Source organism: Pleurodeles waltl, chromosome 8 (assembly GCF_031143425.1).
Source record: "Pleurodeles waltl isolate 20211129_DDA chromosome 8, aPleWal1.hap1.20221129, whole genome shotgun sequence".
Taxonomy (NCBI): Eukaryota; Metazoa; Chordata; class Amphibia; order Caudata; family Salamandridae; genus Pleurodeles; species Pleurodeles waltl.
Genome location: NC_090447.1, coordinates 652,215,817 through 652,229,475, shown reverse-complemented (window position 1 = coordinate 652,229,475; position 13,659 = coordinate 652,215,817). Strand labels below are relative to the sequence as shown.

The following is a 13,659-nucleotide window of genomic DNA, read 5'->3' as shown; positions in this document are numbered from 1 at the left end:
GGTGACTGCTAAATGGAGCAGGAGCAGTGACTGAGGGTGCTGAGCATTTTGGTGTGTGGTGAGGTGACAGGAAGGAGGGGTGGGGGACACAGTGAGGGAAGTGGATGTTGTGTTTGCAGTTGTATGTAGTGTGTGTGCATGCTTGTTGTGGGACGTGTGGTGCTTTTGTTTCTCATTGTTTTTCTTGTGTATTGTTTTGGATGCATGCTTGTCTGCGTGTGTGCTTAGGATGGGTGAGGGGAGAGAGTTGCTGGAAGGGGCAGAGGTGGTGGGAGGGAGGATGGAAAGACCAGGGACAATGGCTGCTGTCAAAGAGGAGGCCAGAGCCTGAAAAGATCTCTGTAGGTCAGCCATGGCACCAAGAATGCATTCCAGGTAGGCTTTGCATTGCTGCATCTGGGATGCCAGCCCCTGGATGCCTACACAGATGAATTTCAGGAGGTCAATAGCCTCCTAAGTGAGGACAGCAGGGCTGACTGGGGCAGAGGTGCCTGTGGCGAAGGAGACGTCCACCCTCCTGGGTGAGTGGGCACAGGCAACTGGGGGGGGGGGGGCAGAAGTACTGGGAGGGAGGTGCTGGTACAGGGGGTGGCGGAAGATGACAAGGAATTGGTGGTCCCAGAAGGGTCCTCCACCACCAGTGAGCTGCCATCGGAGGGGGTATCAGTCACTACCAGCAGTGTTAGTCACCTCCCCTCTTGTGCTCCCCTTGCCCTCCAACCCACTGGCCCCCTCGGCGTCAGTGGTCTTTGCCTCCTGGGTCCCGTGGGCTGCAGCATCCCCACTCATCGGTGCCCCTTCTCTTCTGCCTGATGATGCTAATGCATACTAGGAGACATGATGACAGAGAGGGTGGGGTGGAAAAAGAAAGAGATGCAGTCTGTCAATAAATATACATATATAATGTGGGCACAAATGCAGACATTCACATCCCAAAACCTATCCCTCACCATTACCAACTCCATGAAGGTAAGTACCTATGATAGGAAATCCAGTTCCCACACTACACTGACATACTGACGCTATACTAGCCAACCACACCATCATCCAGTCCCTACATCCTCATCCAGGCAGACGGTGGCAACGTGGGAGTGATCCAGTTCCACTACAATGTGACAATTCGAAGAGGTGGTTTATCAGATCTACAGACCCACCCATAGGATCCATTACATGGCCACATTCCCACCCATACCCAGATCACTGCACAATCCCTGTGACTTAGGGGGCCAGCTGAATTCCCACACCTGTCTATGACCCTGAAACTACCTGCTACCCACCCTATTGCACCCAGCTACAGTGTACAAAGAGCAATCAGAAAAGTGGTGGTACTCACCCCTTAGTGGCTGCTGTGATGCCCTCAAGCGCCCATCCAACTCCTGACTGGCCACCACCAGAATGCCGGCCATTGAGGGGGGGGTCAGGGTCTGACGTGCACCCCTTCCTCGTTGGGAGGCCGTCCCCAGCTGGGTCTCTGCAGTCTTCTGGGCCCAGCGTCTCAGGTCCGTCCTGCTCCGCTTTCTGCAGTGGGTGCTCTGCCGGCTGTAAACCACCAGGGTCCGCACTTCCTTGGCGATGGCTCGTCACATCCCCTTCTTCTGATGGGCGCTAACCTGCATAGGAGACACATAGAAGACAATTACTGCAGGTTTAGCTGTCTCATTAACACTTGGGACACAACACAATCTGTATCTGTACCTCTAACAATGACTCCCAATCATGCCCCTACACACATACGGCCTGTCACACTACACCTATGCATTGGGACATCCAACAGTCACACACTCATGCATCTGCTGCATTGGCACACACTCCTAGGATGCTATACTGCCACTCACCTAGTCCTCTGGTCGCCATACAGCTTGTTATACAGGGGTAGGACCCCATCAACAGGCTTCTCCAACACCTCCGAGGTGATGGCAGGGTCCCGTTCCCCTGTAGCACGTGCCATTACTTGAACCAGAGGCAGGACACAGCAGCACACGCAGTGGAGTAGTGGCCGTCTCGAGGTGCAGGAGTCAAGTGGCAAGGGCTACACAAAATGGTGGTGAGGACCGCAGCGATGTGCACCGTCACCGCAGGAGGGGATCATGATTGGACCCTGTTCCCCTTAGACACCATTGTTAACCAGTGAGGAGTTGCACAGCGGTTCTGACCGCCTACCGCCAGGATGACTAACGCCAGCAGAATGATGTCACTTCCAACCGTCCTCGACATGTAGGACAGGCGGCTGCCACTTTCAGAGGATAATTTGTGGATATACAGTATAGGGACAGTTTTAATGGCAGCATAGTAAAACCTATGAGTGTCCAAACAGTGAAATAACACATGCCATGACCAATATAATGGTTGCACGTGTGCCTAGAGGTGTATATGTCCCTGGCACACCAATCTCTACACATGTCATATATGTGGACAACGGCTGCCCTCAACATTCAACAGTAATGTGTGTGCAGAGTTGTGTATGAATATATATGATACCTATTTTCAGATAGTTGACCTCTACACATCATTGTGCTTTGCTCCTCCATAGCCATTGACCCATGTGGAGAGGGAGGGGTACACCAGTGTACAGACCCGTTGTTGACCTGGCTACCATGGAATGAGCCACATTATTATCATCTATCGGCTGAACCGTGCCACAATTCGTGAGCTGTGTTCCCAATAGGAGTCTGATCTACTGCCTGCCAAACGACACCCCTGTGCTATCCCTCCCACAGTACAGGTACTATCTGTCCTACATTTTTTTGGCTTCTGGGTCCTTTCAGGCGACCGTGGGCTTAGGATCCTGTGTGTCACAACCAATGTTCTTGGGAAGTGTCCTGACTGGCTTGTTGCAGCACCTCCAGAGTTACATACAGTTTCCACAAAGGGCAGATTTTACCACTGTTAAGTCTGATTTTTATGCTATAGCCAACTTCCCTCATGTGATTGGTGCCATTGATGGCACCCATATTCCCCTTATACCTCCAAGAGCCACTGAGCAAGAATCTCCGAATCGCAAAAACTTTCATTTTATAAACGTGCATGTGGTGTGTCTTGCAGATCAGTACATTTCACAGGTGGCAGCAAGATTTCCTGGATCAATCCATGACACCTACATTTTGAGGAACAGCAGTGTCCCACAACTCATGGCACAACTACAGGAAGAGAGAGCCTGGCTAGTAGGTGAGTGTGCATGTGACAGATTTGCAGTGCTACCCGACTTTCTCATGTTTGGCATTGCACAACTGTGTGTCATGTGCTATCTTTCTCCCCTCTTCCCAGGCGATTCTGACTATCCTAACATGCAGTGGCTGCTGACACCTGTGAAAAATCCCAGGACGGGGGGGGGGGGGGAGGGGACGGTAAAATGATGCCCATAGTTGTACCAGAAGAGTGATTGGGAGGACCTTTGGGCTTTTGAAAGCCAGATTCAGGTGCCTGAATCTGTCTGGAGGATCCCTGTGCCACTCCCCAAACAAGGTGTGTCAGATCATAGTAGCCTGCTGTATGCTGCACAATTTGGCCCTCAAGAGATGTGTACCACTACTGGAGGTGGAGGATGAAGCACTGCCATCTGTGGGACTCCAGGGGATGACGGACAGTGATGGAGAATGAGAGGGGGAAGATGGGGACTCCTGGAATCAGCTGATTCAGCTCTACTTCCAATGAGTTTCAGGTAAAAGTTGCACTGTGAATCTTACTACACTTGGCAGGATTTCAGTTGCTGGTGGACATTGTACCTACACTGTGGTGTGTGGGCAGGAGTATGTGAATGCCAGAGTTTGTGGGGTCCAACTGTTGGCCATCTGCTGAATTATATTAAGACTGCTTACTGTTGTTTTACACAGCAACAGTTGCTGCATGAGACAGTATGTATTATTTTACCATGTATTTATGACAAAGATTTTGTGTGGCAGTATTATGTATATCATTCCCATGGATACAATACTTGTTGTCGACTAAGGGGTGTCAGTAATATTCACTTACTAGAATGGCTCGACAATATTGTGGTTGTTGATATGTTTCATTTTCTGCTGCCCTTTGTACCTGATTATGTTGGACAAAGTGTAATGTAACAGGTTTGAGTAGTGAGTAGGGCACAATTGTGTTACAACATATCTTCTAACATCAGATGCTGCAATGGTACTACATATGTGGCTTATGTTGTATGAGTATAGTGCAGTAAATATGTGTTCCATGTCTGTTGCTGACAGTTGTTGCAGTGGTGCATACCCTTTTGCTATGGCTACGTCATGGAGGAAAAGGTGATGTGTGTGGACACTCCTGGACAAAGCTGTGACAAGAACTTACCATACCCCTCTCTGAATATTGGGTCCCTTCAACATTTCCCTGCATATGTACATATTTGATGATGAATACTTTACAACTGCATGTATTTTGAATAAATTACAACAAATATTGGTGTGATCAAACAGTGTTTTTTAAAGGAGTGAAACAAAAGGGATGGGACAGTGAAAAGGAGTGGGCAGATGGTGAACAATGTACTCAGTTTAATGTCCACAGCTGCTGGTAGCACAGAGATAGAGTCCATGGGGCCATAGGAGAATGGAGATATGGCAGAGAATAGTCAACAAGGTGGCTCAGTGGCACACAAGGGAGACAGTTCTATTGCAGAGTCACTTCCTGGCGGTGGTCTTGGTCTTGGCCTCAGTGTCACTGTGCTATCTGGCTCTCCGGCCACGTTTGCGAGGTGGTTCCTGGGCTACAGGGGAAGGGGTGCTGATGGCCTGTGAGTCCTCTGGCAGGGCTTCCATTCCAGTAGCTGCTGCTGATGTTGAGGGCTGGGCTGTATCCTAGCTAGTGGAATGGGCCTCTTGGTGGGTGGAGGACTCAGGCATTATGTTGGGCATCCTCAGCAGCACCCCTGCAATGGAGTCCATCCTGGCATTCATTTGTTTCCATTGCTCCATGACCTCTTGCTGGTGTGCCACCTGCAGCCTCTGGTTCTCCTGCATCCTGGCCACGATCTGCCCATCTCCTGGGAGTGGTGGGAGGCCCCCAGGACCTCATGGGCATCCGAGTCCCACATTGAACCACTCCACTGGGCCACTGATACCCTCCCAGTGGCCCTAGCGCCCCCCCCCCCCCTGTGCCTGTGTCCCCAGCACAGGTTGCCCAGTCTCACTTGCACTGGGACCTTCATCGTCCTGCCTGGCAGTGGGTGGTGACTCCGGTCCCTGTACATGTGGGCAGTCAGTCAGTAGCCTGGAGACACTGGTGTGGGGGTGTTGGGCCACAGCTGATGGTGGTGGCTGAGTGGTGGGGGTGTCAGTGGTGTCCTGGGTGTGGCTTCTGGAGGGTGATTGTACAGGGCTGTAGGATGGGCCGGGGAAGGCATCTGGGTCCAGACATCCAGCTGGACTGTCATCACTGGGGTCTTCTTCTGCTGGTGGACTGGCACTTCTTGGCACCTCTGGCCGGGTGGCATGGGCAGTGGTACCTGTGTGGTAGTAAAAATATTGTTTTGTGACTCCTGTAATGTTTGGGCATTGTGGCTAGCGGATGATAGTGTTGTAGTAGTGCTAGAGGGGATATGGCATTGACAGTACTGTCCCTTTGTATCATAGACGTGGTATATGTGTTTATGTAATAGTTGTTGCCAATGGCATGTAAATCTCCTATCTTATGCTCCCATCCTGTCATTGCCATATCCCTTCCAGCACTTGCCACCTGTTTGTTGTGCTTACATCCCCAATAATCTGCATGCAGGGGCCCTCAGGGATGGGTGTCATGCATTGTTAGTTAAGCAATTGGTGGTGCATTGTGGGTAATGTAGTGTAGCCTACATTACAGGCTGGGGATGGTCATTGTATATACAGGGATGATTTAGGGGTTAGTCGGGGTGTGGGCATGCAGGGGGTATGGGTGTACAGGGGATGTGTATAGGATAGGCTGTTTAGTGGTAGTGACCGGGGTAGGGTGAGACATGCATTACAGATGTAGCAAATGGTAGGGTAGTATATATGATTTACTAGAGTCCAGTCCTCCAGTGAGGCCCTCCGGGTGCAGGATGACGAAGACCTTCTCCTCCCAGTTGCTGTATTCGGGTGGAGGAAGGGGGGGGACCACTGCCAGTCTTCTGTACTGCAAGTTGATGTTGTGATGCCATGGAATGTACCTCCCCCCACCAGTCGTTCCACCTCTTCCTTATGTTGTCCCTTGTGCATGGATGGTTTCCCACTGAGTTGACCTTATTAACAAACTTCTGCCATAGATCCATTTTCCAGGTGATGGATGTTTACTGTACCTGTGCTCCAAACAGCTGTGGCTCGACCCCGAGTATTTCGTCCACTATAGACTGCAGCTTCCTGTCAGTGAAGCGGGGGGCTTAAAGGTGCCATGGTGTGTGTGTGATATCAGTGGTGTGGTGAAGGGGAGTTAGTGGAGATTGTGCAGTGTATGGGTACGTGTGGTTACGGATTGTGGGTGTTTGGTTGTTGTGTACAGCGTGTTGATTTGTGTGCGAGACATGTGTGATACCTGTGTGGTGTGCACTTGTGTGTGATGGGTTTATGGTCTGTGGGTTTAGTGAGTGTCTGGTAGTTGGCTACAGTCATATTGTCATTGCAAAGGATGGTGGGATGTGTGTGTGTTTATGGTGATGTATGTGGGTGTGTTGAGTGTGTGTATGTGTCTCTGGTGTGAGGGCTTTTTAATGTCCTATGTGTGTAGTTGTTGTTCGTGGGTGCCGTTGTTGACCATGGCGGTCCGTGCCACCAATGGAGGACCGCCATTGGATGACTGCGGTGCTGATTTGTGGGTCATAATTTGGTGGGCGGTCTGTTGTTGGTGTGGTGGTATGGCTACTGCCACCACCAGAGTTCTTTTGGCGGGCTCCAGCACGGCGGTAATTACTGCCTCACTCATAATGAGGGCCTAAATGTTGCTGAAACTTTTAAATTGAGACTAATGCAACAAAAATTACTAGGGGTGATATGTATAGGTCTTCTCTCTAGGTCAAAAAGCGTGGGCTCTCTGGAGGTGACAGTTGAACATGTTGCTCAACAGAGGCAAAGCTGTATAATGAATCATTTTTATGCCCTTTATTAAAATATATTTGCGTGGTTTTGTGAAAGTGAAGTTCAGGTGAGTGGTAAGCTAATCATTTTAATATTACTGTCATGGCATGAAATGAAATTGACTTGTCAGGGTGTTAATGAAGGGTAAAAGTCATCATTCACTGACATTCTACATCAACTTTGAATCTAAAGATGTCTTTCTGTGACAAACTTTAGCAACAACTTTTTTATAATTTCAAGCAGTCCAAATTAAGAATTTTAGATGTCATAATAAGTACTTCATTCTTGCAGAACTGTAAGTTTTCGGAGTCGTGTTTTGCCACCCAATTCGGTGTGGATGGAAGAGGCAAAACTGAAGGGCTTGCAGATATGCCATCCTCAGGTATTGTTTAGTTTTTCTTACGTAATTTAGGTTAATAAAGATTTATAATATGTGTTGCAAATGCTTTCCATTAGTGATCTTTGAGATTTGTAATGCCAAGTGTTCAATTGTGTATGCCCCTGTCATCACATTCCAGTGTTTAAGGAAGAGATGGAATGTGCAAAAAGTTAAGGAGAAAGTAAAGAAAGCCTGGGGACAATGTGAAAAATACTGTCATGAGAAACCTGCTGTGAAAGAACTGATGTTGTCTGTTAGTGATTTGGTTAGAATTAAAGGACAAAGAAGGAAGAGCTAAAGTTATTACTGCTGGAATAAACTTATGGAAAGATATCTGCAGTAGATATCATAATTACACCAAGTTTTTGTAGATTCAATTATATATAAAAATTAGTATAATGTGCGCTTCATGAGCAATATTGATGCAGCTCACTTTTAGTGGGCATAGTGCAGTACTGAAAAAAGTATTACACAATGTATACTGTGACTAATAATGGCTGTCCAATGCTCTTAAAAAGAAGGGAGGTATTGTGTTGACTGTGGGGGAATGTGCATGGAGTTTTTATATTGCTGTTCATTTGTTGCATGGGTGTGAAGATAGGTTTTAAAATTTGAAACACTTAAGGGGAACTTGAACCCACTAAGGCAGTTTAAATGTTTGTGATTTTTTTCTATTATACATACCTTCTTTCCTTATTTTCATGAATTCAAAAATCATATGCTTGGACAGCAAACTTACATAACAATTGCAGCACCTCATGTAGCATTGGTTTACAAATAATCTTGCTAGCTTAAGTTGTGTCCCGTGTAAGATGGCAACGCTCTAAGGAGCAGATATACACTTAAGTTGTCTAGGCCAAACTACAGTTGAATTAAAACATCAGCATCGAGATATCAACCACTGGTCAATTTTGTGGCACTGCTTTCTGCCATATAAATTAATAGATGAATCTTCTCTGACTCAGTCTGTGAAGAGGCCAACTGGTGCACCTACATTGAAGTCCCTCTTTCTGTTCATCCAGTGAATCTCACGTGCCCTGCCAAAGTTACACAACACGTCATTGCAAACCTGACCTTTTTCAAAAATAGCATTGTAGTGCTCCTCGCTAACCAACAGCTCTTAATAAAAGCAAGTTGTAGCTTAGAAACCTGGTGTAAGGAAATGCCTCCTTGGCATGGTTACCCCCTAACTTTTTGCCTTTGCTGATGCTAAGTTATTTGGGACCCTGCTAACCAGGCCCCAGCACCAGTGTTCTTTCCCTAAACTGTACCTTTGTCTCCACAATTGGCACAACCCTGGCACTCAGGTAAGTCCCTTGTAACTGGTACCCCTAGTACCAAGGGCCCTGATGCCAGGGAAGGTCTCTAAGGGCTGCAGCATGTCTTATGCCACCCTGGGGACCGCCCACTCAGCACATGCACACTGCCTCTCATCTTGTGTGTGCTGGTGGTGAGAAAATGACTAAGTCGACATGGCAGGATGCACTATCCCACAGGTGAGGGCATATGTGCATGAGCCAGCTAGTGGAGATGCCCACCCCTCTGGCCACTGCCCCCACTTTTGGCAGCAAGGCTGAAGGAGATAATGAGAAAAACAAGGAGGAGTCACCCACCAGTCAGGACAGCCCCTAAGGTGTCCTGAGCTGAGGTGACCCCTGCCTTGAGAAATCCTCCATCTTGAGTTTGGAGGATTCCCCCAATAGGATTAGGGATGTGCCCCCCTCTCCACAGGGAGGAGACACAAAGAGGGTGTAGCCACCCTCAAGGACAGTAGCTATTGGCTATTGCCCTCCCAGACCTAAACACATCCCTAAATTCAGTATTTAGGGGCTCCCCAGATCCCAGGAAATCAGATTCCTGCAACCTGAAGAAAGAAGGACTGCTGACCTACAAGCCTGCAGAGAAGGAAGAAGACGACAACTGATTTGGCCCCAGCCCTACCGGCCTGTCTCCAACTTCGAAAACCTGCTCCATTGACGCATCCGACAGGGACCAGCGACCTATGAAGCCTCAGAGGACAGCCCTGGACTACAGGACCAAGAAACCCCCATGAACATTGGCCCTGTTCAAAACCAGCTACTTCTTTGCAACAAAGAAGCAACTTCCAAGGACTTCGAGTTTCCCACAGGAAGCGTGAGACTCTACACCCGACGCCCCTGGCTCGACCTGCAGAAAACCAACACCTCAGGGAGGACTCACCAGCGACTGCGAGCCCGTGAGTAACCAGGGACAACCCCCTGAGCCCCCACAGCGACGCCTGCAGAGAGAATCCAGAGGCTCCCCCTGACCGTGACTGCCTGTAACAAGGGACCCGACGCCTGGAACCAACACTGCACCGGCAGCCCCCAGGACCTGAAGGAACCGAACTTCAGCGCAGGAGTGACCCCCAGGTGACCCTCTGCCTAGCCCAGGTAGTGGCTGTCCCGAGAAGCCCCCATGTCTGCCTGCACCGCTAGAGTGACCCATGGGTCCCTCCATTGTTTCCTACCTGAAACCCGATGCCTGCTTTGCACACTGCACTCGGCCGCCCCTGTGCCACTGAGGGTGTGTTTTGTGTGCCTACTTGTGTCCCCACCAGTGCTCTACAAACCCCTCCTGGTCTGCCCCCCGAGGACGCAAGTACTGCTGGCAGACTGGAACCGGAGCCCCCTTGTTCTCCATAAGCGCCTATGTGTTTTGGGCACCTCTTTGACCTCTGCACCTGACCGGCCCTGAGCTACTGGTGTGGTAACTTTGGGGTTGCCTTGAACCCCCAACGGTGGGCTGCCTATGCCCCAGGACTGAGACTTGTAAGTGTTTTACTTACCTCCTAATCTAATCTTTACTTACCTCCCCCAGGAACTGTTGATTTTTGCACTGTGTCCACTTTGAAAATAGCTTATTGCCATTTTTACAAAGACTGTACATGATATTGTTTTCATTCAAAGTTCCTAAAGTATCTAAGTGAAGTACCTTACATTCAAAGTGTTTAATGTAAATCTTGAACCTGTGGTTCTTAAAATAAACTAAGAAAATATATTTTTCAATATAAAAATCTATTGGCCTGGAGTAGGTCTGTGAGTGTGTGTTCCTCATTTACTGCCTGTGTGTGTACAACAAATGCTTAACACTACCCTCTGATAATCCTGCTGCTCGACCACACTACCACAAAAATAGAGCATTAGAATTATCTACTTTTGCCACTATCTTACCTCTAACGGGAACCCTTGGACTCTGTGCACACTATTTCTTACTTTATAACAGTATTTACAGAGCCAACTTCCTACATTGGTGGATCAGCGGTGGGGACTAGGACTTTGCATTTGCTGGAATACTCAGCCAATACCTGATCACACGACTAAATTCCAAAAAATTTCATTAGAAACAGGTTTTTGAAATGTTAGCTATTTTTCTACATTTTTAAAAGTCCTGCTAGGGCCTTGTGTAAGTCCCAGTTAGCATTTCTTTTAGAGTTTAAAAGTCTTGTAAAAGTTTGGATTAAGTTCTAGAAATAGTTTTAGATTCTTAAAAAGTATCCCAACTTTTAGAAAAATAATGTCTAGCACGGACAAGATGGTGGTGGAACTTAACCTCACCCCTTACAGCATCTAAGGATGTTAGAGTTAAGGACTCTCTGTAAGATAAAAAATATAAAAACTGGATCAAACCCTACCAAAGTACAGCTCCAGGAGCCTTTGGCAGAGTTTGCAAGAGACCACCCCTCTGAAGATAACCTTACAGAGGGGGAAACTAGTGACCTGGAGGATAATTCCCTCCCTCCTGTCCTAGTTAGGGAGGCCAGGGTCCCTCAAACCCTGACTCCACAAGTGATAGTCAAAGATGCTGGTTCTCCCACAGGTGAGTCCAGTAACTCTGGAAGCATTGAGGGCAACCTCAATGAAGATGACCTCCTGTTAGCCAGGATGGCCAAAAGACTGGCTTTGGAGAGACAGCTCCTAGCCATAGAGAGGGAAAGACAAGAGATGGGTTTAGCTCACATCAATGGTGGCAGCAACTTAAATAGGGTCTGAGAGAATACTGACATGCTAAAAATCCCCAAAGGGATTGTAACAAAATATGAAGATGGTGATGACATCACCAAATCGTTCACAGCTTTTGAGAGGGCTTGTGCAACCAGAAAAGTAAACCGATATCACTGGGGTGCTCTCCTTTGGGAAATGTTCACTGGAAAGTGTAGGGATAGACTCCTCACACTCTCTGGTAGAGATGCAGAATCCTATGACCTCATGAAGGCTACCCTGATTGAGGGCTTTGGATTCTCAACTGAGGAGTACAGGATTAGGTTCAGCGGGGCTCAAATACCCTCGAGCCAGGCTTGGGTTGATTTTGTTGACTTCTCAGTCAAAACACTAGATGGTTGGATTAATGGTAGTGGTGTAAATGATTATGAAGGGCTGTATAATTTGTTTTTGAAGGAACGCCTTTTAAGTAATTGTTTCAATGATAAACTGCATCAGCATCTGGTAGACCTAGGTCCAATTTCCCCCCAAGAATTGGGAAAGAAGGCAGACCACTGGGTCAAGACAAGGGTGATCAAGACTTCCACAGGGGGTGACCAAAGAAAGGGGTCACAAAGCCTCCCCAGGGGAAGAGCCTTGAGACATCCAAGGGGAAAAAGTAAAGAGTCTTCTACAGGGCCCCAAAAACTTGCACAGGATGGTGGGTGCAAAGCCTCTTCACAATCCTCATTTGGGTACGAGGGTAAAATCTTTGGTCCCAAAAAGGCCTGGTGTTGCAGCTGTAGTCAGCATGGACACCAAACTGGAGACAATGCCTGTCCCAAGAAAGGTTCCACTTCAACTACTATTCCAGTTAGCACTGGAATAGCCAGTCTCCAGGTGGGATGAACAGTGTGTCCAGAGCAAATCAGGGTTCACACTGAAGCTACATTAGTCTCTGAGGGTGGGGTGGACTTAGCCACACTAGCTGCCTGGCCGCCTAACATGCAAAAATACAGGCAGCAACTCTTTATTAATGGGTCTAGAGTAGAGGCCCTGAGGGATACAGGTGCCAGTGTCACTATGGTGACAGACAAACTGGTTTCCCCAGGACAATACCTGACTGGACAAGCTTATCCAGTCACCAATGCTGACAATCAGACTAAAGTACATCCCATGGCTATGGTAACTCTAGAATGGGGATGGGTCACTGGGCTAAAATAGTTGGTAGTCTCTTCTGCTATACCAGTTGAAAGTCTGCTTGGAAATGATCAGGAGTCCTCAGCATGGGCTGAGGTAGAACTCAAAACCCATGCATCCATGCTGGGTATCCCTGAACTGGTGTGTGTCAAGACTAGGGCACAGTGCACAGCTCAGGGTGAAAAAGACGTGTTGCGGTCTGGAATAATGGCCCAACCCTCCAAGAGAAAAGGAAAGAAGACTGGGGAACCAGCTTCAGCACAGAAAAATAAACAGAACCTCTCTTCTCAGGAAGAAGTTCTATTCCCCTGAGGGAAGTGAGCCTATGGAGTTAGAACCTTATCAGGTTGAGCTTTTGGGCCCTGGGGGACCCTCAAGGGAACAGCTGTGCAAGGGGCAAGAAACGTATACCTCTCTTGAAGGCCTAAGGCAGCAAGCTGCTGAACAAGAAAAAGGAATTGTCAGTGGAACACAGGGTCTATTGGTAAGATGGACTCCTTGACACTGAGGCAAGAGACCCCTAAACTGGTACCACTAGGAGAGTGGTAGTGCCTCAGGAGTTTAGGGAGTTCATTCTGACCTTAGCCCATGACATTCCTCTTGCTGGGCATTTGGGACAAACCAAGACATGGGAGAGGTTAGTCAACCATTTGTTTTGGCCCAACATGTCCCAGAAGGTAAAGGAGTTGTGTGCCTCTTGTGCCACCTGTCAAGCCAGTGGTAAGACAGGTGGCCATCCAAAGGCCCCCCTCATTCCACTTCCAGTGGTGGGGTCCCCTTTGAAAGAGTGGGAGTTGATATAGTGGGTCCACTTGAACCTCTCACAGCATCAGGGAATCAGTATATCCTAGTAGTAGTAGATCATGCTACTAGGTACCCTGACGCAATTCCTCTTAGGTCCACTACTGCCCCTGCAATAGCCAAAGCACTCATTGGTATTTTTACCAGAGTGGGATTTCCTAAGGATGTGATTTCTTACAGAGGTACCAACTTCATGTCAGCTTACCTGAAAAACATGTGGAATGAGTGTGGGGTGACTTACAAATTCACCATACCATCCACAAACCAATGGTCTTGTTGAGAGATTTAACAAGACATTGAAGGGCATGATCATGGGGCT

General features: G+C 48.1%; 1 protein-coding gene across 3 annotated transcripts in view; it reads left to right on the top strand.

Annotated features, from left to right (window-relative positions):
• Positions 1–13,659, top strand: part of ACOT9 (acyl-CoA thioesterase 9) — a 550,522-nt gene that overhangs the window by 293,066 nt on the left and 243,797 nt on the right. For all 3 annotated transcript variants that reach the window (XM_069204744.1, XM_069204745.1, XM_069204746.1), the window contains one exon: positions 7,314–7,404. In XM_069204744.1, the coding sequence (XP_069060845.1) occupies positions 7,314–7,404 (91 nt within the window). The remainder of the gene's footprint in view (positions 1–7,313; positions 7,405–13,659) is intronic.